This window comes from Panthera leo, chromosome C2, assembly GCF_018350215.1.
Source record: "Panthera leo isolate Ple1 chromosome C2, P.leo_Ple1_pat1.1, whole genome shotgun sequence".
In the NCBI taxonomy this organism is placed as follows: Eukaryota; Metazoa; Chordata; class Mammalia; order Carnivora; family Felidae; genus Panthera; species Panthera leo.
In genome coordinates this window covers 18,354,319-18,374,487 of record NC_056687.1, presented here as the reverse complement: position 1 = coordinate 18,374,487, position 20,169 = coordinate 18,354,319, and the positions used below count along the sequence as shown (strand labels likewise).

Below are 20,169 nucleotides of genomic sequence, written 5' to 3'. Positions count from 1 at the left end.
CCTCGCTCCTACTGCTTGGGCCACCCAGTCACATGGCCACCCTGGGAGCAGTCCCTCCTCTCATACTTCACTGAACAAGTATGCAGTAACTTCCAAACTGCAATTTTGTCACAACTGTACTCTTGAAAGTGGGGCCCTTCTCATTCCTCAAACTAACAGCAATATGCAAGCTGCCCTCACATTCAAATATCCTATCAGCCAAGAACGCTGCCCACACAAAACAACCGTAGGATTTTAAAATTTAGTTTACTTTTATTGGATTTAAATTTTCTGGATTCAGGGTTGTAAGAGGATTTAACACTTGACATCAAACATTAAAAACAAGCCTGAGAAAACACTAGCAAGATACAAGACTCATCATAATGACCTCAATTAGATTTTCAATGCCTGTCAAGTTAATAGCATATAGTGTCATTGGCTTCAAGCCCTTGAACTGGAACAGCACAATTCTTTTAGAGAATAGAAGTAACAGCCCTCAGTTTTTGCCTTAAAGGCAAACTTTTGATCCTGGCTCACACTAAAGTAAAAAGTAAATAATAGCTGTATAACGGCAAAAAAAAGCGCAACAAACTGAAAAAAAGACAATGATAATGAAATTTCCATTTCGATTTCATTCCTGCACACAAATTTGACTCAAACAAAATCATTTCTAGGCACCCTCAACTGAAACTGTCCCACTCAATCTGAGGATTCACAAAACATTTCAAGAATGAGACCTTTTTTGCTAGGTCAACTGAATTTCTGAAATAAAGAGTTGCAAATGACTGAACATTAAGTTATTGACAACATTTATGTGAAATCTTTTCACAATAAAATGTTTCAGAAAAGGCTAAAAAAATAAATCTTCTTTAAAAGACTTTAATATTCTCCCTACACTATAGTTAAGGGTCATTCACAATTTTTTAAACGTACATTAATTCAACTGTCAAGAATCAAACATGATTCTTTACCGTCACAATATAAAATTTCTAGAGCACTCATTAAAAATATTTATCAAATATTTAGTAAATGCTAAATGCAATGGTGGTGGTAAGTGATGAAACAGGTGTGGTAAACTGTGATCCCAATCCATATTAATTTTCTACCCCACCATTGTTGTTTTTAATTATTTAACCACTCCAAAGTAGATCCCTGTCCCCAGTTATTCTCTTATGTTATGGTGAGTATGTAATTCTCTCCTCCAGATAGCTAACTTTCCATTTGGATAGTGACAAGATCAGAGACCTTTCCCGATAATACCCCATAAAAGATTACATCCACAAGAGACTTCCACATAGCATTCCCTTATATCCCTTACCCAACTTAATTTTTCCAAGTCTACTACATCCTGTTTATTTTGTCTGCCCCTCACTATATTGTAAGCTCCCTTGAGGGCAGGGGACTCAGAAATATTTGTTATATGAAAAAGTGAATTTTCTTTTGCATGGTGTGCCCTTAAAAATCTGTTCCTCTATGTAAAAAAAGCTATTAACTTTCTTATAAAAATCTAATTTTAATTTTGAATTGCTAATAGATTTAATAGGTAAGTGTCTGTGACTATATTATTCTTAGGATGATTAGTCTGCATGTTTGCAAATTTCTATTTATTTATTTATTTATTTATTTATTTATTTATCTATATTTGAGAGAGAGCGAGCGAGCACCCATGCATATGCAGGTGAGTGGGCAAGAGGGGCAGAGAGAGCGAGAGAATTTCAACCAGGTTCTTCGATCAGCCACATGCTGGGCTTGATCCCATGACCCTGGGATCATGACTCGAGCTGAAATCAAGAGTCAGATACTCAACCCACTGAGCCACCCAGGCACCCCATATTTTGCAAGTTTCTATGGGAGTTTCTTAAGACTCATCACTTACATTTTCAAACTAATATGCTGCATTGACAAAACTGTTATTTATTTTAAACAAACCATAATAAGCAATTATAAGAGCATCAGTAAGGGAAAGATTTGCTCTCCAATATCAATTTGCATATGTTCTAATTTGAGTGTCTGAAAGTTAAGCCATGATTTCAAAAATCTGCATCAGTTTTAAAGGTTCAACCTTCAAAGTAAATGAGGACACTTTTGGGGCACCTGGGTGGCTCAGCTGGTTGAATGTCCAACTGTTGGTTTCAGCTCAGGTCGTGATCTGTTTCACGAGGTCAAGCCCCACATCAGGCTCCAAACTGAAATCGCAGAGCTTGCTTGGGATTCTCTCTCCTTCTCTCTGCCCTTCCCCACTCACACTGTCTCTATCTCTCTCAAAATAAAATAAAATAAATAAACTTTTAAAAAAATGAGGATACTTCCACTAAGTATGGTGAAGACAGCATTATGTCTATCTTTATCATGTGTGCCTATTAATTCCATTATAAAATAAGTGAGTAGTGTTATTGATAAAAACAATAATTATGCTTATGAAAATTCCCCCAACAGTAAGGGCAGATATAAAAAGTTCCTTTCTGGGGCGCCTGGGTGGCTCAGTCGGTTAAGGGTCCGACTTCAGCTCGGGTCATGATTTCGCGGTTTGTGAGTTGAAGCCCCATGTCGGGCTCTGTACTAGAGCCTGGAAACTGCTTCGGATTCTGTGTCTTCCTCTTTGTCTTCTCTTCTCACTCTCATTCTCTCCCTCTCCCCACCCCCCCTCAAAAATAAATAAACATTAAAAAAAATTTTTTTTAAGTTCCTCTTTGGTCTAATCAAGCCTTGAGAGACAATACTATTTTATTTTTGATTAAAACTTAAACTTATGTTGCCTCATTAATTTGATTGTAATTAAGCACATGCAGACATGGAAAACTGAACAAATGAGTTTGTGGTAGGTGGGGGTAAGGGGTCTAAGGTACACATATATACCTCAAGGGTGGGATTAAATCTCTTGTGTTTCTTCCTGCAAAATTTCCCCATCTATGGCCAAAATATATTAGTCATTAAAGGTTTGAAGTTTAACCAAGCCACAAGAGTAATCACGCATTTCTTCACTTAATACAAATGACTTTTCTTGATATACCAGATCTCTTATTCTCACGAAGTATCCTTTAAGGCCGAAGAGTAATTTATCAGTCTCTATCATCTAGGAGACTTCCTTACATCCTTCAATGAAGACAGGATGTGGTTTGTGTGGAAGCAAACTGAGAGCATAGGACAAACTGTTAGATTCTCAAAGAAAGAATTAGGCCAAAAACAATTTCACATCAACAAAATAAACCCCTCCTTGGCCACAACATGGACTTTTCTCGCTCAATCAAGTTTCTCAGCTAAAAATCATCTGCACTTGGGAAGAAAAAATAGAAAGACAAGGACTATCTGGAAATTGAAAGATACAAACACCATTTGGGGTCCATCACCGATAAGACCTTAAGAATTCTAGAATCCATTCATGTACAAAATACGCTGATTGTTATTTTCCCTTTTCTGAAACGCTTGTCTTGCATATTCCTTGTCCCTCCTCACTGACCTTTACATGTGGCTGTGGACCCATCTCATTCGCTGCTCACTGGATCTACTCTCAGCAGGTTTATTTCAAACATGGCTACATTCTCTTACTTGAACCCACTTTTTTTCTGATTGAGTAGGACAAGGATAAATACAAAAGTGGTTTAACAAAAACCCGCAGATTCCTTGGGACTTTGCTTATTCATTCTCCAATGTGTTAATTGCTCCTGAACTTCAGTAACACCAGTTCTGTGTACTCTCAAATATCCTTAGCCTAATTTTGAAATTGAGACTGAAACCTCGTATTATATAATAAACAAAATACGCTGATTCTTAAAGAGTCTGCTTTTAATTAAGCAGACCATTATACTCATCATCTGATAACTAATTCGTTATTTTTTTTTTTCAATGTTTATTCAATTTTGAGAGAAAGAGAGAGACAGATCATGAGCGGAGACAGGGCAGAGAGGAGGAGACACAGAATCCGAAGCAGGCTCCAGGCTCTGAGCCACCAGCACAGAGCCCGACGCAGGGCTCGAACTCACAAACTGCAAGATCATGACCTGAGCCGAAGTCGGTCGCTCAATCGACTGAGCCACCGAGGCACCCCATAACTAATTCGTTTTATTTTAAAACCTAGTTCTTATAGAAATGCTGCACCCTCAAGCAGTCTGCTTTTCGGTTTCCATGTACATGCTGGTGAAGCTCGTTTCACACTTTCATTTTAAGACCAAAAATCTTTTGCTGGCATTTGAAACCTTCCATTTTGGCCTTGATTGGCAAAACCTATTTAGTCATTTTTTTTTTTAGAAGAGATTTTGCTAAAAACTAAACCAAGCTTTTTCACAGCTCCTTGCATACAGCTGATAGTCAACTAATAGCGGAGTTAATAATCAAGCCAGTATACAAATTCGCTCAATATTAGACAAATGTGGCAGGCTGCCCATATGCATACATTTAAAATCGGTCTGTCCATTTGTGCAAAAACTGCTTATGCTGCTTTACACATTTCTGTACTGTTTAAAATGTTTCAATGAACACAATATATTTTAATGTTTTCTTAAAAAGCCAACTGAAATACAAAATATGCATGTTTAGTAAATAAAATTTTAAAACATGTATTCTGCAAATGTTATCTGTGGTATGTCATCCTTTAAATAAAATTCATTTGTTTTTTAGAGAACTGCCCATTTCCTGCAATAATCTTAGCTGGTCAGTTAAGTGCATTACTCAATATATAAGTAAAACATCATATAGGTGTTTTGTCTTGCCTTTGTACCTTTCAACTCTGTGTGATTTAAATATATCCATTTTATATCATCATCACATACAGTAGTAACTAACACACAGCTCTTATAAAGTGCCACATCATACTGTATATATTAACTCATATCCTGTTCCAAGCAAGCATTTTACACATATATGTTTTTCTATATACGTCCCCATTTCACAAAGGAAAAAATGAGGTCCGGAGCTAGCCCACAGTCAATAGCTGACAAGGGACAGAGCCAGGATTTAAGCCCAGGCGATCCTGCTCTAGTCCGGGCTCTGCATCAGTGTGAGATGTTACCTTCCCTGAACACGTGACAATCTCAATAATCAGGTGTTGCCTAACATCACATGGGTACCGAAATTACCATTACAAATGTGGGGACAATTCCACTCCTTACCACAGAGGCAGGCTTTTAAATACCTCTCGTCTTCCCCATTTGAAGCAGCACTACCTTCTTTCATAAAATACTATAATCCTAACATAGTTCAAGCTAAATCTGTATTGTAGGTTTCTTCAGAAATGTGGCCCAACTAAATCTAAGCTCCTTACTGCAGCTAAAATTTCATACATATGAACGGGAGCCCTCTGTATCCATCCTACTTTGAAGAGTCGGCAAACTAATCTATTAAGCATCACATTTTCATAAAACTATTAACTGATGAACATGTTGGACTGTTTTTTTTTTTTTGTAACGAATTAGTTGATTCTTGAACAAGGGTTTGAACAAGGGTCCACTTACACGCAGACCTTTTCTGTTAAATACAATACAGTCCTATTAATGTCCTTTCTCTTCCTTAGGATTTGCCTACTGACATCTTCTTTTCTCTAGCTTCCTCTTTTGTTAAGAATCCATACATAATACATATACAAACTACGCGCTAACGAACTATGCTATTGGTAAGGCTACAAGAGTAGGCTATTTGTACTGTGCTTTATTTCTTGACCATTCTAACCCAGTTTCTGGTGGACTTCTAAAGAGGGATGCCTATCTATTAATCAGGATTTACTCTCAAGAGGGAAAACTCACAAGACACTTTTTTCAAAGAAAAAACACTCGTGCCCTCACAGACACGGTTATTTCTTAAGCTATCCCTAGGACACTGAAGAAATGGTTACGTAACATTTTCCTCTTCACCATGGTTTTCATCTGCAAATTCAGTTTGAGGGTTTAGGTACTATTGACCGTATTTTCTTTTTTAATGTTTTTATTTATTTTTGAGACAGAGAGAGACAGAGCATGAGCAGGGGAGGGGAAGAGAGAGAGGGAGACACAGAATCCGAAGCAGGCTCCAGGCTCTGAGATGTCAGCACAGAGCGCAATGCGGGGCTCGAACTCACAGACCGTGAGATCATGACCTGAGCCGAAGTCGGACGCTCAACCGACTGAGCCACCCAGGCGCCCCGACCGTATTTTTTTATTAACAACAACAAATTAAGAAATAGACATTTTGATTAAACTTGCTACTCAATCAGGGGGGATGCTCATTCCTTAACTTCCTCTGCCTGCCACCCCTCCCGCTCCTTCCAGCCCCTTATGAGGGTGTATCTGTATACTGGCTCTGAGACACAGGGTGACAGAATTTCCAGAGATTTGCAGGAGGTCATATGTGGCATCACCCCCCACCCCGTACACTTGTATCTGGGATCCCACTACGAAAAGGAAACCATTTCACAACGATGTAGAACGCGGAGAAGTAGAAACCACCAGCAAAACCCAAAACAGACATTTAACATTGTATTTTCCCGCCCTCCTCCCAGTGGCCCAGCGAATCACTTTTTTCGTCATGTACTCACTTCCTTAGTGAAGGTCCTACTGAAGGTACTGCAGCTGAGCGCTGAGATCTTACTTGCAGCCCCTTCCCTCATGCCCCTCAACCCCTTATTCCGAAGCCCCTACTCTTCGCCAGATTGTACCCTGCCCCCTCCTTTCTGTCTTGGCATCTGTCTCAGTTCATGAACGTTCATTTATAGTGATTTATGGTCTGTCCTCCCCACTAGACTGGAAGCTTCATGAAGGAAAAGACTGTGTTGCTCACAACGTTTTCAGAGCTGTGGACTGTGTTTGGCCCAAGAAGAGAATCAGTACAACTGTCCCAAATGAAAAGATGCAGTGTTTAGGAAAATCAAACCCCACATTGGCTCCACCCTCACCTCAGGTGTAGTGTGTGTGTGTGTGTGTGTGTGTGTGTGTGTGTGTGTGTCCCTCTGTCTCTGGGAGGGAGAAGGTTGGGAGAGGCATGTAAACAAATGCTGTAAATGCTAAGACTTAAACTCCCTTCCCCAGACCTGGGGTACAATACTGGCTGGAATTTTCCTACCAGGAAATTCTCTAGGATTATCTCATCTCATTGTTCTTTATTCCTCAAATATAGATGTTTACACTGTAAGGCTTTTATTCAGTAAACCACTTAATCTGTCCTTTCCTCCTGGTATTCAACACTTTCTATTTCCTTTAACAATCCTGTGCCTGTCTTATTTAGTCTGCAAACTTTGGGTGAGCAGGGGAATGCGGGTGGGTGGTAATGAGGCAAATACAGTCAAATTAAACCTTCCCACCCAGGGCTTTACATCTAAAATACATGTATAAGGTTTACCTTTGCATTTGTAATTGACATAATGAAGCTGGGAATAAAGAAGGAATATATATTAAAGATGCTTTGTAAGTCTCTTAAGGTAATACATGTCCCCACCTAGATCAAATTTGCAGAAACAAAATGCACATTTCTACTGAATTTTATTGCATTTCTTTGGTGACAGTTTAGTGGCTACATGAAAGGCAAATAATAGCTATGCTTATTTCTGGAATGACTGACACCCTTCATCTTCTTATAAATATCTGTATAGAAGTCTCCAGTATGCCATTAACAGTAGCATAACAATAGGGATCCTCTAGCAACAAGGAGAAAGCCTCATCCACAAACATAATCTGTTTTCCTTTAAACCATTATTCAATGGGCCACATTATTTCTTTTGTATTTTTTTTCTATCAGTCATTCCTAACTTAACCTTGAGATCTGTTCAGTTGCATGTTCCTTTTCACTTCCCCCATCAGGACCAGGGATCATTATTCTATCTGGAATACTTCTCCGCAGTACTAATAGCTTCCCAAATGCCATCAGGCACCTCTTCTGGTTAGGGTGACAAGAGAGAAGCTTTTGTGCCCTGCCAGTTATCATGATTTCCCATTGATTAGCAAGAAACGGTGACTCCTTAAAGATCACGATCAAATCTGGGCTTCACGATTCTGTGTATAGATGTCTACTCCTAAGGCAGGACTAGTCAGTATGACTAGGTATCCATAATCTGTGAATTACCACCATTATCAAAACAAGTAATTGTTTTTAGGTTCACCTCCCCTGTTTAGGTTAAACCCCTCAATAGGGTAAACTAAAATGTAAGAAGCACTATTATTTAAACAAATAAATGTTAGAGCCTTTTAATTTTATACTCTGTCAATACACCAGGCATATTCATCGACTCAGGTAATAACCCCAAAAGTCGAGGCCCCATTAACATTGCCCTTATTCACTTCTTTTTTTAGAGCCAGCTGCAGTAGACCTATTTTCTAAGGCCTACAAAAAACACTCAACTCATAATTACATCTTTCAGTGGACATAGATATAGCTGAATTAATCCTCCTCAAACCTCATCAGAGTGAATTGCCTACCCTTCCACCAATGCTTTGCAAAATGGACTGTGAATTTCACCTCCACTATTTGAAAGAAGTGGCAGTAACAAGTAAAAATGTCCAAAAGAATGGCAGAAAGAGCAAAGAAATGCAAACAGGCCAAAAAAATAAAATAAACCTGACTCATATTTGCCTAAATGCTGCCTCTTTTTATACAGGAAAAAAAAAAAAAAAAAAAACAAAAAAAAAAAACAACAACAGTGCTCAAAAAAGTTAAATATTCACATTTGGGCAAAAACTCCAAATGTAAAGGTTATGATATGCTTTTAATTACTTAATTTCTGTTTTTTAGCATGTAGAAAGACAGTCAGGAAAATAACAGCAACACTTGTAGGAGTAAATGTAAGTAATTGGAGGAAAAAAGAATCCCCTTCATTAAATGCATTTTTTAAAAAATATGGAAAACCAAATTCTTCACTTCTTAAATCAGTCTTAACCAGCCCTAAGATGATTTCTGAGCCACTTACAGGTAAAAAGAAGGGGGAAAAGTTCAATGACCTTGTAAATTAGGGACTCAAAAACCATAGTGGTGTGGTAATCTGCATAGCCTCAGGGTAATTACAGAAAAACACTGGTCTGGGAATTGCTTTTTTTGGAAAATTACCATGAGGTAGGGGAAAAGGAGGAAAAAAAAAATGGAAAAATTGGGAGAGACTGCAAGTGCTAAGATACCAAAAGGGAACCCAAACGATGAGACATGCAAGCTCGTCTGCCCCTCCTGTCACGCAAACAACTTCTTAGCATCCTTAGGTAAAAAGAAAAATAGTCATTTTGCACAGGCGTTAGCTGAATGTTCGAGAGTTGGATGAATGGGGAAGACTTGTTATACACCTAGTGGTGGGTGGATTTCACCAGGCTGCAGCCTCCACACAGCTTTTCTTTGCTGCACTGCAGAGGCGCCATCTTCTCCGTCTTAATCTTCACTCAATTCAATCCTTTTATCTGCACCCTAAAAAAAAGACCCTGAGGACCCTCCCCGGCAGCCCGCGCCCCCAGGGGGACTAAACCAGACTGCCCAGCGCTGCCAGGGAAGAGACCGCGCCTTAATCAGACAAACGCCTCCTTTGATGCACAGGAGGGGAGAAGAGCTCGCGCCTCCCCTCCGCCCGCCACTGCCCTAATCAGACGCACACCCCACTGTCCGCGAATTTCTCCCCAAGGACTTTCCAGCCCGACACAGAATTAGCAAGCCCCGGAGGTGACGAGGAGTGGCCGCGGAGGGCCCCCCCCGAGGCTCCGCCAAAGCGGCCCCAGCAGCGCCCCAGCCCCCTCTGGGACAGACGCGCAGCTCCGGGAAGGGAGTCGGGCGGGAGCCTCGGTGGCGCACAGACCCAGGCGGCTGGCTCAGCCACCGCGCCCCGGGCTGGCGAGGGCGGGGTGTCGCGGCTTTTGTTCCCGGGAACCTTCTCCCTCTCCGGAAGGAGCTGAAGGTGCGGAGCGAACGCCAGGGCCGTCCAGGCTTTGGGGAAGGTGCGAGGTGGCCGTGGGTCTTCGACCCCTCCCATCTCTCTCAACTTACACAAAAGGGAGACGCAGAATGTACAAAGTTTGCCTAAGGAAGGTGGTGCGCGACCCTCTGGGGTCGCACTGAGGCGGCCGCAGCGAGCGGCCGCCAAAGGGAAGGAGCGAGAGGTCGGGCAGGGAAGAGGTGCTGGGGATAAGAAGAGAAGGTGAAACGGGGCAGAAAAGGCAAAGGGAAAGGGGGGCTGCTTCCCGAGCTGTCCCGGCTCCTCCTCCCCAGGGCCGGAAAGAAGGAAGGGCACCGATAGAGCCGAGGACGGGATCCAGGGACGCTGCGTTTTCGGTTTTCCCCACGTGCTCCGTCCCCCTTCCCCCCCACCCCCCATCTGGAAGTCTCTCGCCTCTCCCCCAGCCCCCGCCCGCGAGGCAGGGACTGAGTCAGGGTCAGAGCTCAGGATCGCCTCCACCCCTCCTCTCCCACAACCGGCGCGGACCCCGGGAGCCCGACGCCTCGCGAGCTCCCTCTCCGCCGGCCGGAGCGCGCGTTCCCGGGCCAGGGCTGGGCCGGAGGCGCGGATGCGCAGGGCACCCGCAAGCGGGGGCGTGGGACGTGGAGGGAAGAGGGGTTCCCTGGACTGCCCCCGGCTTCTTCGGATTAAAGATTTAGGGGCATGGGATTCCCACCGCAGCCCCCACCCCCAATTCCGAGGCGCGGCACCCACCTCCAACGCCCGAGCCGTCCAGGCGGCCAGTAGGACCAGTGCCAAAGCAGGCAGCATCGCGACCCTGCGCGGGGCACCGAGCGCGCTGCTGTGCGAGTGGGATCCGCCGCGCCCTGGCTCCGCCGGTGCCGTCGCCGCCGCCGTCTCCGATGGCCCCCGCGCTCGCGCCGCTCCGGCTGCTCTCTCCAGCCGCTGCCGAGGAAACTGACGGAGCTGGAGCGCGGCGGCTGGGCTCGGAGCCCGGCGAGTCAGCTGATCCAGCCCACCCCGTTCGGCACCCGAGAGGGACCCCTAGCGGAGCCGCCGGGGAGCTGCGCGCGCGCGGGCCGGGAGGGGCCCGCGCCCCCGGCGCCCACAGGTGCGGCGGCCTCCGCTCCTGCGCGCCCCGCCCCGGCCGCCGGCCGCCGGCCCCCGGGGCCTCCGCGAGCCGGAGCGAGAGTCTGGGGCCGGGAGAGGACCGGTGCAGGATCAGGGAAAGGTGAGTCGTAGGACGTTCGGGCTCCAGAAAAGTCGGGAGCGCTCGCCGCTCGTCCCCGTGAGCTTGACTCATCCGACCCCGCAGGCCTCTCAGGGATGTCGTATAAAGGGCTGCTGCTGGGGTGTGTTTTTATCCGCATTTCGGTTTTTTTTTTTTTTTTGTCTTGGTTTGCGGGGGAGGGGGGGGAAGGGGGGGGAGGGGTTTCTGGAAGAGACCAGGAACCGGACAAGCTGAAAGGAAACAGGAATTTCTTTGCTTGTTGAGAGAGTAAAAGCTAAATATACATATGTATATATATATTTTTCCCGTCAAAAGCAGCCGGGAGCAACCTGGCATATCTATGTTTAGAACAAACCAAAGGAGAAAGGCCCTGGACCTGGTGAACGAGGGGGCGACCTATTTACTTCTCCTTGAAGGAAGGGTTTAAGAAAAAAGTTTTGCTTATTTGTTGGGTGTTTTTGGTTTTTGTTTGGGGAAGGGAACAATCAGCAGGGTTTGTTGTTGCTGTTTTTGGGGGCGGGGTTGTCAGGCAGGGATGTAACATCCATCTGAGACGAGGGTGAAGTGAAAGGTCAGCGGGAAAGGATTTCGAGAGAGGATTCCTATTAGACCCCCATGACTGAGAACTCCTGACCTCAAACTCTGTCCTTGTTCTCCATTGTGTCTGCCCTAGATGACAGAAATGAACCTGCTGGGAAGCCACGGTCTCCTAGATTAGACACAAGCTGTCCAATCCCCAGTTAGTGTTTAGCTGGGCTAGAATGGTCTAGAACTGCCCAGCCCTATTCCCTGCTCTTGACCTGAAGGAGCGGAAGTCGCTAAGCCACGGTCCACTGTGGTGCTGAGTGGGAGGGAAGCAAGCCACAGACTCTGGCCACTGGAATCAAGGCTCAGCCTGGAGGATGCTGGCTTCCTTCCTGAGAAGTCAGCATTCAGCTGTCCTCTCCCCCTTCCAGGCCTCCAGTCTGACCCCTGGATTCCTTTGCCCCCTGTTCTTGGAAGGTCTCCAGCAAATAGTAGCAAATACTTGTTATAGTGCAATATTCGTTTACATGCTCTATATTCTATGCTACCTACAAAAGCCAGCGAGGCCCTTGCTGTTATTCCCAGTGATAAGTTAGGGAGCTGCCTAAGCAAATCCTGAGAGCAAATAACAGGCGTTTACCCACCACCCCAATTCCCTGTTCTCCCTAGGTTGGTATGAACAAGTGAAAGCCTCTGAATGCAAAAAGGAGCATCACTCCGAGATGGAGAGGGAACAGGGCCAGTTAGAAATTGTGCAGAGTGCACTGCAAAATGAAAAGGTGGGACCCTTTGTTCCAAAACGAAGTATTTTAAGGCGGCAACAGCAGAACATTAAACCAATCACCAGGCCCCGGTCATGCAGATCGCGTGCCCATGAAGCCAGTCCTAGAGAGGAGGAAGCAATTTTTTAAGAATACGGGATGTTATTAAGCACAGATTCAAAAATACAGAGGTGGGGTTATAATCTGTAAAAATAAAAAGTTCTCAGGTTTAGTATTTGCTCTTTCCCCTGTTGAAATTCACCCCACTCACACATCCCTTGGACAAGATGTTCCCCAGGGAAAGAGGGTGAGGTCCTGACTGTGTCAGAATGATGGACTTTCTTTACATTTTCCCCTGTTCTAGCACTACTCAGAGATCCTGATGGCTTTTACTTTCCAGTGACTCTCTCTGTTCTGCATTTAATGTCATTTCCTGCCCTGATGTGCCTTCTGGATCCCCTGAGCAGGAAATACAAGAACATCCCTAGCCACAAGAACACGGGAAAGCTGTGGAAGGGACTGACCACCCATTGGCAGGGAGGTCTGCAACACCATTCTGAGGCTTAAATGCCTCGGCTTGGGAGAGGTTCACTCGCTCTTCAGGCATGCATTCTGTCTTTGGGCTGTTCTAGTTACTAGAAAGTTCTTGCCGCATTTGAAGCACATATTCCTTGGGGCACCTGGGTGGCTCAGTGGTTTAAGCATCTGATTCTAGGCCTTGGCTATGGTCACGATCTCACGGTTCCGTGAGTTTGAGCCCCACATTGAGTTCCATGCACCATGCTGACATTGTGGAGCCTGCTTGAGATTCTCTCTCTGCCTCACTCTCTCTGCCTCCTCCCCAGCTTGTTCTCTCTCCTCTCTCTCTCATAGTAAATAAACTTAAAAAAAAAAGTTAAAAATAAAGCCCACATTCCTTTCCTTAACATTTTTTTTAACATTTATTCACTTTTGAGAGACATAGACAGTGTGAGTGGGGGTGGGGGAGGGGCCATATTGCTTTCCTTAAAAAATTTTTTTAACATTTATTCATTTTTGAGAGACAGAGACAGAATGTGAGGGGGTTGGGGGAGGGGCAGAGAGAGAGAGAGAGGGAGACAGAGCACGAGTGGGGGAGGGGCAGAGAGAGAGGGACACCCAGAATCCGAAGCAAGCTCCGGGCTCTGAGCTGTCAGCACAGAGCCCGACACGGGGCTCGAACTCACCGACTGAGAGATCACAACCCGAGCCGAAGTCAGACGCTTAACCGACTGAGCCACCCAGGCATCTCTCACATTCATCTCCTTTAACCTCCACTTAGCTGTCCTTTCTGTACCCCCATATCCGGGCCAAACTAGTCTTTTCCACACCACAGAGCTTCACGTATTTGCCAACTGTTTCGCACCGGTTCTGCCTCCAGTGTCCTCTCTTCACAGAGTAACCGAAGCGCTTCTCTGAACAGTTGTGCAAATTGCATGGGTTCTGGTGCCTCCCATCCTCTGGCCATTGTCCTCTGAGCATGTGCTGGTTGTCCCTGTCTTTTCCTAGTGCTCCGGGAGTGCGGTGATCACTGCAGCGTGGAGTAGTCGACTGCCGCCTCAGTCTGCAGGCTAGCGTGGCCTTTGACTTTGTGGATTCACACTGGTCACGTTCACTACCAAACCTCCCAAATGTATTTCGTGAATAGTGTTGCCGTTGTGCGTTTAAGGTGTTATCTGCGCCCTGCAAATATCACCGAAAGCAAGCTCCATAGAAGCTGGAAGTTGGGTGCTGTGTTCGTTTCATAGGGCTGCCATGGTAAAGTAGCCCAGCGTGGGTGGCTTAGCAACAGAAATTTGGTCTCTCATGATTCTGGAATCTAATAGGCCACCATCAAGCTGTCGGCAGGGTTGGTTTCTTCTGTGATGGCACTGTGACGTATTTGAGAGTTTCACATGCCTGTTAACTTGTCTTCCCTTCTGAAACTTCACGCTGATTCCTTTTTGTAAACCAGAAGGAGGTCTTGAATTGTATTCTCACTCATCTTTTTCTACCTTCCCAAAGACAAAAGGACATTATTATTGCCTTGACTTGACCGCAGTCTTCAATATCTACAGAAGTCTAAACTGTAAATAGCATTCAAACTTTTCACCATAAAATGTTTTCTCCCAATGATGAGCGCAGCTTTCATTCATAGTGAGATTTTTTCTTCTTTCTAACGAATAGACGTAAAGAAAGTCTTAAGTGGATAATTAGCATTTAGCATACCTACATTTAACTCCACATATCTAATAGGCCTGCACGAAGACAGAGGGTGAGACATTTCACTTGCCATTTTTCTTCAGTTACGATTCATTCATGGGCCTTTACTTCACTATGGCATCCATGAAGTGTTCATATATCTTCAACCAATACAATACTTTTTTTTTTTTTTTAGTTTTTTTATTTATTTTGAGAGATACACACAGAGAGAGACAGAGAGAGAGAGAGAGAATCCCAAACAGGCTCCGCACTGTCAGTGCAGAGGCCAGCATGGGGCCTAAACTCATGAACCGGGAGATCATGACAGGAGTCCAAATCAAGAGTTGGATGCTTTAGCCAACTGAGCCACCCAGGTGCCCCATACAATACTTTTATTATTTATTTTTATTTATTTATTTTTTTTAATATTTAAAAATTTTTTTTTTTAACGTTTATTTATTTTTGAGACAGAGAGAGACAGAGCATGAACAGGGCAGGGGCAGAGAGAGAGGGAGACACAGAATCTGAAACAGGCTCCAGGCTCTGAGCGGTCAGCACAGAGCCTGACACAGGGCTCGAACTCACGGACCGCGAGATCATGACCTGAGCTGAAGTCGGACGCTCAACCGACTGAGCCACCCAGGCGCCCCCATACAATACTTTTAAAATTAGCTCTTGGGTGGAGGTAAGGAGCGTAAAATCAGCCCAGTAGCAGGAAGGCTTAATGGAGACTGGATGAAAATTACACCAATTTGTTTCTTCAGAGATTTTTAATTGGGCAGCAATAAGTGATGGTCGAAAAGGACTCAGGCTTTGAAAAATCTTGACTGCTATGTATCGGTATTGAAAATAGTAACGGAAGCTACCAGAGCCTCCATTACTGAAAATCCCCCCTTGTCAGGTGGTGTGGTGCCGAACTGAGAAGATGCTTAACACAGTGCCTGCTTTATAATAGAAAGCAGTTCTCTTTTCTTGAAAGAACAGGAATTTACATTAGCTGTCATTTAGTGACAAGGATAGTCTTAATTTGACCTTGCATCGACCTTGCCAGGGACGGTCATTTGGTACAGTAACTGTCAGGCCAGGGCTACTTAGGTGGATCCCTGAGTAATGCTCTGCCGATAAACGTCCCAAATTCGTGAGTGATTTACTTTTTTAAAACACATAAATGAGAGCAGATTCAAGGTGACTCTTTCATCAGCCTATTCGTTTGTATTCCAATATGCTTTCTTGAGTGGGGGAGAAGGGGACAGAGCTGTAGGACTACGGGATATGCTAAGAATTAGGCAAAACTTCGACCCCTCCCAAGGGCACATGGCAGGTATGTGAAAGATATGCATCTTGGTTTGCAGATGGAAAGGCTTGGAAAGGCTGCTTGGCAGAGGTGCTGAGAGGATTTCACAGGACAGGCTGCCTCCTGCAGAATGGAGGGGAAGAGGAATAACTTCCCAGAGTACCTGCCAGAAACCACAGCTCGCAGTGGCCTGGGGCCATTGCCAGCCCCTACAGGTGACAGACTTTGAAGCTGAGGGATGTTCTGCTGCAAGGTATTGAAGACCTCTTTGTCTCCACACGAATCATACTTAGAGATTGCCCTTTACGTTCGCCTCCTTAAGGAGAGAGAAGTTCTAGAATCTTTGATAAGTAACCCAACTTTCAAAATCCTAGCAAAGGCTATCGCCAGAGAAGTGTTACCTAACCCTAAAATGATTGGGAAGATTCCAGGCAGATATGCTTTAAGTATTCATGAACACCTTTGGTCAATAAACAACATCCTGAATGACAAAACACTCCAACCAACCAACAAATAAATGACAACTTCACAGGCACTCCATATACAGCTTTTGTCCTGAAACAAACACCTTACTTTGCTGTAGCCCCCAAATGTCCCATGGGATTTTTATTCCCATTAAAGTATATATAACTACTGAGAATGAAAGGGTTTAGCATTGATGGATCAATCAAGTATTTTTACGCTTCCATTGTGGGAAGGAGAAAAACCTGATACATTCACTCCACTTAAAAAGCTTTATGTTTATATGAGAAAACTATCTGGGAGGAAAAAGACAAAGCGAATGGTGATTCTAGTTAACAACACTGTATTGTATACTTGAAAGTGGCTAAGAATGTCTATGTTAAAAGTTCTCATCACAAGGGAAAAAAATGTTGTAATTATGGTAGTGAGGGATGTTAACTAAACTTACCGTGGTAATCAGTTTCACAATATATACATATATCCTCAGGTTGTACACTTAACACTAATACGTTGTTATATGTCGATTACATCTCAACTTAAAAAAAATAACAGGCATAGTAGAGTGGGAAACTTAACATCAGTAAGTACAACTTGGTATAAAGTCTGTGTGTGTATATATATGAATGTGTCAGAAGAAAATTAGAGTCATAAATCTATAGCCCTTGAAAGGGTTGATCGGGGGCGCCTGGATGGCTCAGTCAGTTAAGAGTCCCATTCTTGACTTGGGCCCAGGTTGATCTCGCAGTTCATGAGTTCGAACCCCACATCGGGGTCCTTGCTGACAGTGTGGAGCCTGCTTGTGATTCTCTCTCTGCCCCTCCCCCATTCATGCTCTCTGTCTCTCAGACAGATAAACGTAAAAAAAGGAAAGGGTTAATCAGGGACATCAGGAAGAGGGTTTTTTTGCAGGGGATTTGATACTAACAATAAAAAGAAAAGAAAAGGGGGTGAGAGGGAGGATATTCTAAAGAAGAACCACGTAAATACATCTAGAAGGTTCATGATGGGGCTGGTAATTGGGACTGAGGTGTGGGGGGGAACATGTTAATGTTTGAGGAGCGAGGAATTTAGGTCAGCTGGAATGGGCAGCAGTAGACTAATACTGCTCACTACAGGTTCCTAATCAGTCTGGCATTTTCTAATTATTTCTAGAAAAAGGTTTGTCAGTGGGCAAGGTGTAGGGAAATTTGGAGGGTGAAAAAGTTGGAATCGATTGGGAAAAATAGGGAGAATTGCGAGAAGTTTCAGGGATGACCATGGATGAAATCTGTAAAACGTTTGTGAAAAATCATCGTAGGACACTTCATTACTAATAAGAACAAAGGATTATTGTGTGCCAGCCTGAGGAATTTACATGCAGGATCTCACTGAATACTTGTGAGTTGTGTTGGGTTAACCTCCCATGTCACAGATGAGGAGGTGACCGAGGTTAACAGAACCAGAAAGGGTCAGAGACACCTGGGTGGCTCAGTTGGTTAAACGTCTGGCTCTTGGTTTCAGCTCAGGTCATGGTCTCACAGTTTGTGGGTTCAGGCCCCACATCAGGCTCTGTGCACTGTTAGCACAGAGCCTGCTTGGGATTCTCTCTCTCCCTCTCTCTCTGTCCCTACCTCCCTTATGCCTGCTCTCTCTCTCTCTCCCTCCCTCCCTCCCTCCCTCCCTCCCTCCCTCAAAGAGGAAGAAGGATTTGTACTCTGTTCTGTCTCACCTGGACAGCATTAATTACATTTTTTTTTTTTTAGTGAGGGAAATAATAAATATGACTTTTAGTTTGTTTGGATATAGGTATGAGAAGCACATACGGTAGGCAGTAACTTGAATATGATATATGAAGACTGAAGAGTGGCAAATGAGAGATGAATATTGGCCATGCGAGTGTGGCAATTGTCTGTGATGACTGACGGCCTGTCCCCAGCACATGAGCCAAGAACTGTTCAGATGAAGTTACCATAATATTACGAAAAAGCAGAGATGTTTTGTGTTTACTTGCAACAGCCAAATAGTCACTCAGAGATTTGGTATTTCGGAGATGAACCATAAATACTCCTGTAAATACAGTGTGAAGAAGAAATGAGTTATATTTATATCTCAAGGTTATTTTCCAATACATGAATGAGCTAGAATAATAATTCTTGAAAAATGGAAGAGTAACGTCTTTTAGCACAATTTCCAAACTGTGTACCGTGGAACCCTAGTACAGCAGTATGTTACTAAGTGTTAAATACATACGTGAAAGTAGTTCCATAATCAAAGAAGTTTGAGAAATATGCAGTTACACAAAATTAAATATATATTTTTACTTTAGAATGTCTACCACCCTTCAAAATGCTGCTGTACAATTGGAATTTTATTGCTTTTTGAATTTTGTAGCTCTTTGTACAGCATCCCCCTCGCTCCCCTGTTTTTGTTTTTGTTTACTGCATCAACTCCTGGGACCAGTGTTGCCCCAAGCAAATTTTAGGGAACTCTGCTTTGAAGGCATTTTTTTTGGACTTTTTTTTTTAAGATCCTTGCAGTAATGAAGGTTTATAGTGTACGTTTTTGTCAAAGTGGATGGGTTCTTTCCACTGAAAGGTGTTTCCACACGTGACCTTGAAGATAGATTAATAAAAGAAGAAGGTAGAAATACTAGGCTGACAGACATTGTAAAGTAGGGCATAAGAGATGCCAAAAAAAAAGCATTCTGGAAGTTTAAAGTAGGAGTTAAAATGTGTGTTATATGGAGGAGACCGGATTAGAGCCTTTGAATATTTATAATACGAATGTGCGAGTATACGACCAGTGTCTTCCCAGTTTGGGGGGAGAAATAGGACAGAATCCAATTCACATCTGAGCCTGCTTCGCTTTAAATTTCCTCATGTAAAAAGAAGGAAGTATTGCTAAGTTTACAAAGATATGCCTCAGGATAAAACTTGAGTTCACTGCGCTGCCTTTAATCTTCCTGGATAGGAGCCCTTAAGAAGTGGCCAGGACCTCTCCATAGACGAGTGAAGACTTTCAGGAAAGAGAATTGAAGGAGACAGCTATTGGATTAATTTTAAGAAGCTTTTGCTGAAATTTCCCATAGAGTATACATGGAAAGTAAAGACATAAGGAGATATAGCTCTCTGGGTCAAAAAAAAAAAAATCCAAATTCCCATACTTTTTCTCTGTTAGTCTTTATTGAAAAATTCATTTACTGCTAATGGTGTCAAGAGGCCCCGTCAGCCCTCATTGTACCAAAAAGAAAAATCATGAAAAGGTTTAGGGAGCCCAGTCTGGAAAGGAATGTTGTCATTTCTGTTTTCCAACTATCTGGTAAAAATTGATTCTGTTATCTAAACTTCACAGAGCCAAGGGTCCAGATAACCACCTTGTTCTGGTGAGTCTGTGAAGCCTGGTAAGAGATACTGACTAAATAAAAAGGGGAGGGGTGCCTGGGTGGCTCGGTCGGTTAAGCGTCCGACTTCGGCTCAGGTCATGATCTCGTGGTCCATGAGTTTGAGCCCTGCGTCGGGCTCTGTGCCGACAGCTCAGAGCCTGGAGCCTGTTTCAGATTCTGTGTCTCCCTCTCTCTCTGCCCCTCCCCTGTTCATGCTCTGTCTCTCTCTGTCTCAAAAATAAATAAACGTTAAAAAAAATTTTTTTTTTTAAATAAAAAAATGAAAAAGGGGAACAAGGCAGGTCAATTCCTTTCCCAGAGGAAGAATAAAATGAGATGGAAATAAACAGGGGAAACGGTGAAGACACGAGTCTTGGTTTTCAGATGATTCTAGAGCCCTGGCCTCAACCCTGACCTAAATCTTAGAAAATGTCAACTTTTTAGTACTAATTTTGGCCTAAGGAAGGAAGCAAGTCATAGATTTGCTTAAACGCCATTGGAGCATTTTGGCATCACCTATCTGGGTGATAC

The 20,169-nt window shown here is 43.7% G+C and overlaps 2 protein-coding genes across 7 annotated transcripts in view; one reads left to right on the top strand and one right to left on the bottom strand.

Annotated features, from left to right (window-relative positions):
• LOC122198638 (amyloid beta precursor protein) overlaps positions 1-10,779 on the bottom strand; it is a 274,909-nt gene extending 264,130 nt beyond the window's left edge. For all 6 annotated transcript variants that reach the window (XM_042903331.1, XM_042903332.1, XM_042903333.1 and 3 more), the window contains exon 1: positions 10,559-10,779. In XM_042903331.1, the coding sequence (XP_042759265.1) occupies positions 10,559-10,615 (57 nt within the window). In that variant the 5' untranslated portion in view covers positions 10,616-10,779. The remainder of the gene's footprint in view (positions 1-10,558) is intronic.
• Positions 10,708-20,169, top strand: part of LOC122229224 — a 98,530-nt gene continuing 89,068 nt past the window's right edge. Inside the window, exons 1-2 of the mRNA XM_042954332.1 lie at positions 10,708-11,036; positions 15,874-16,068. Coding sequence (XP_042810266.1) covers positions 10,708-11,036; positions 15,874-16,068 — 524 coding nt within the window. The remainder of the gene's footprint in view (positions 11,037-15,873; positions 16,069-20,169) is intronic.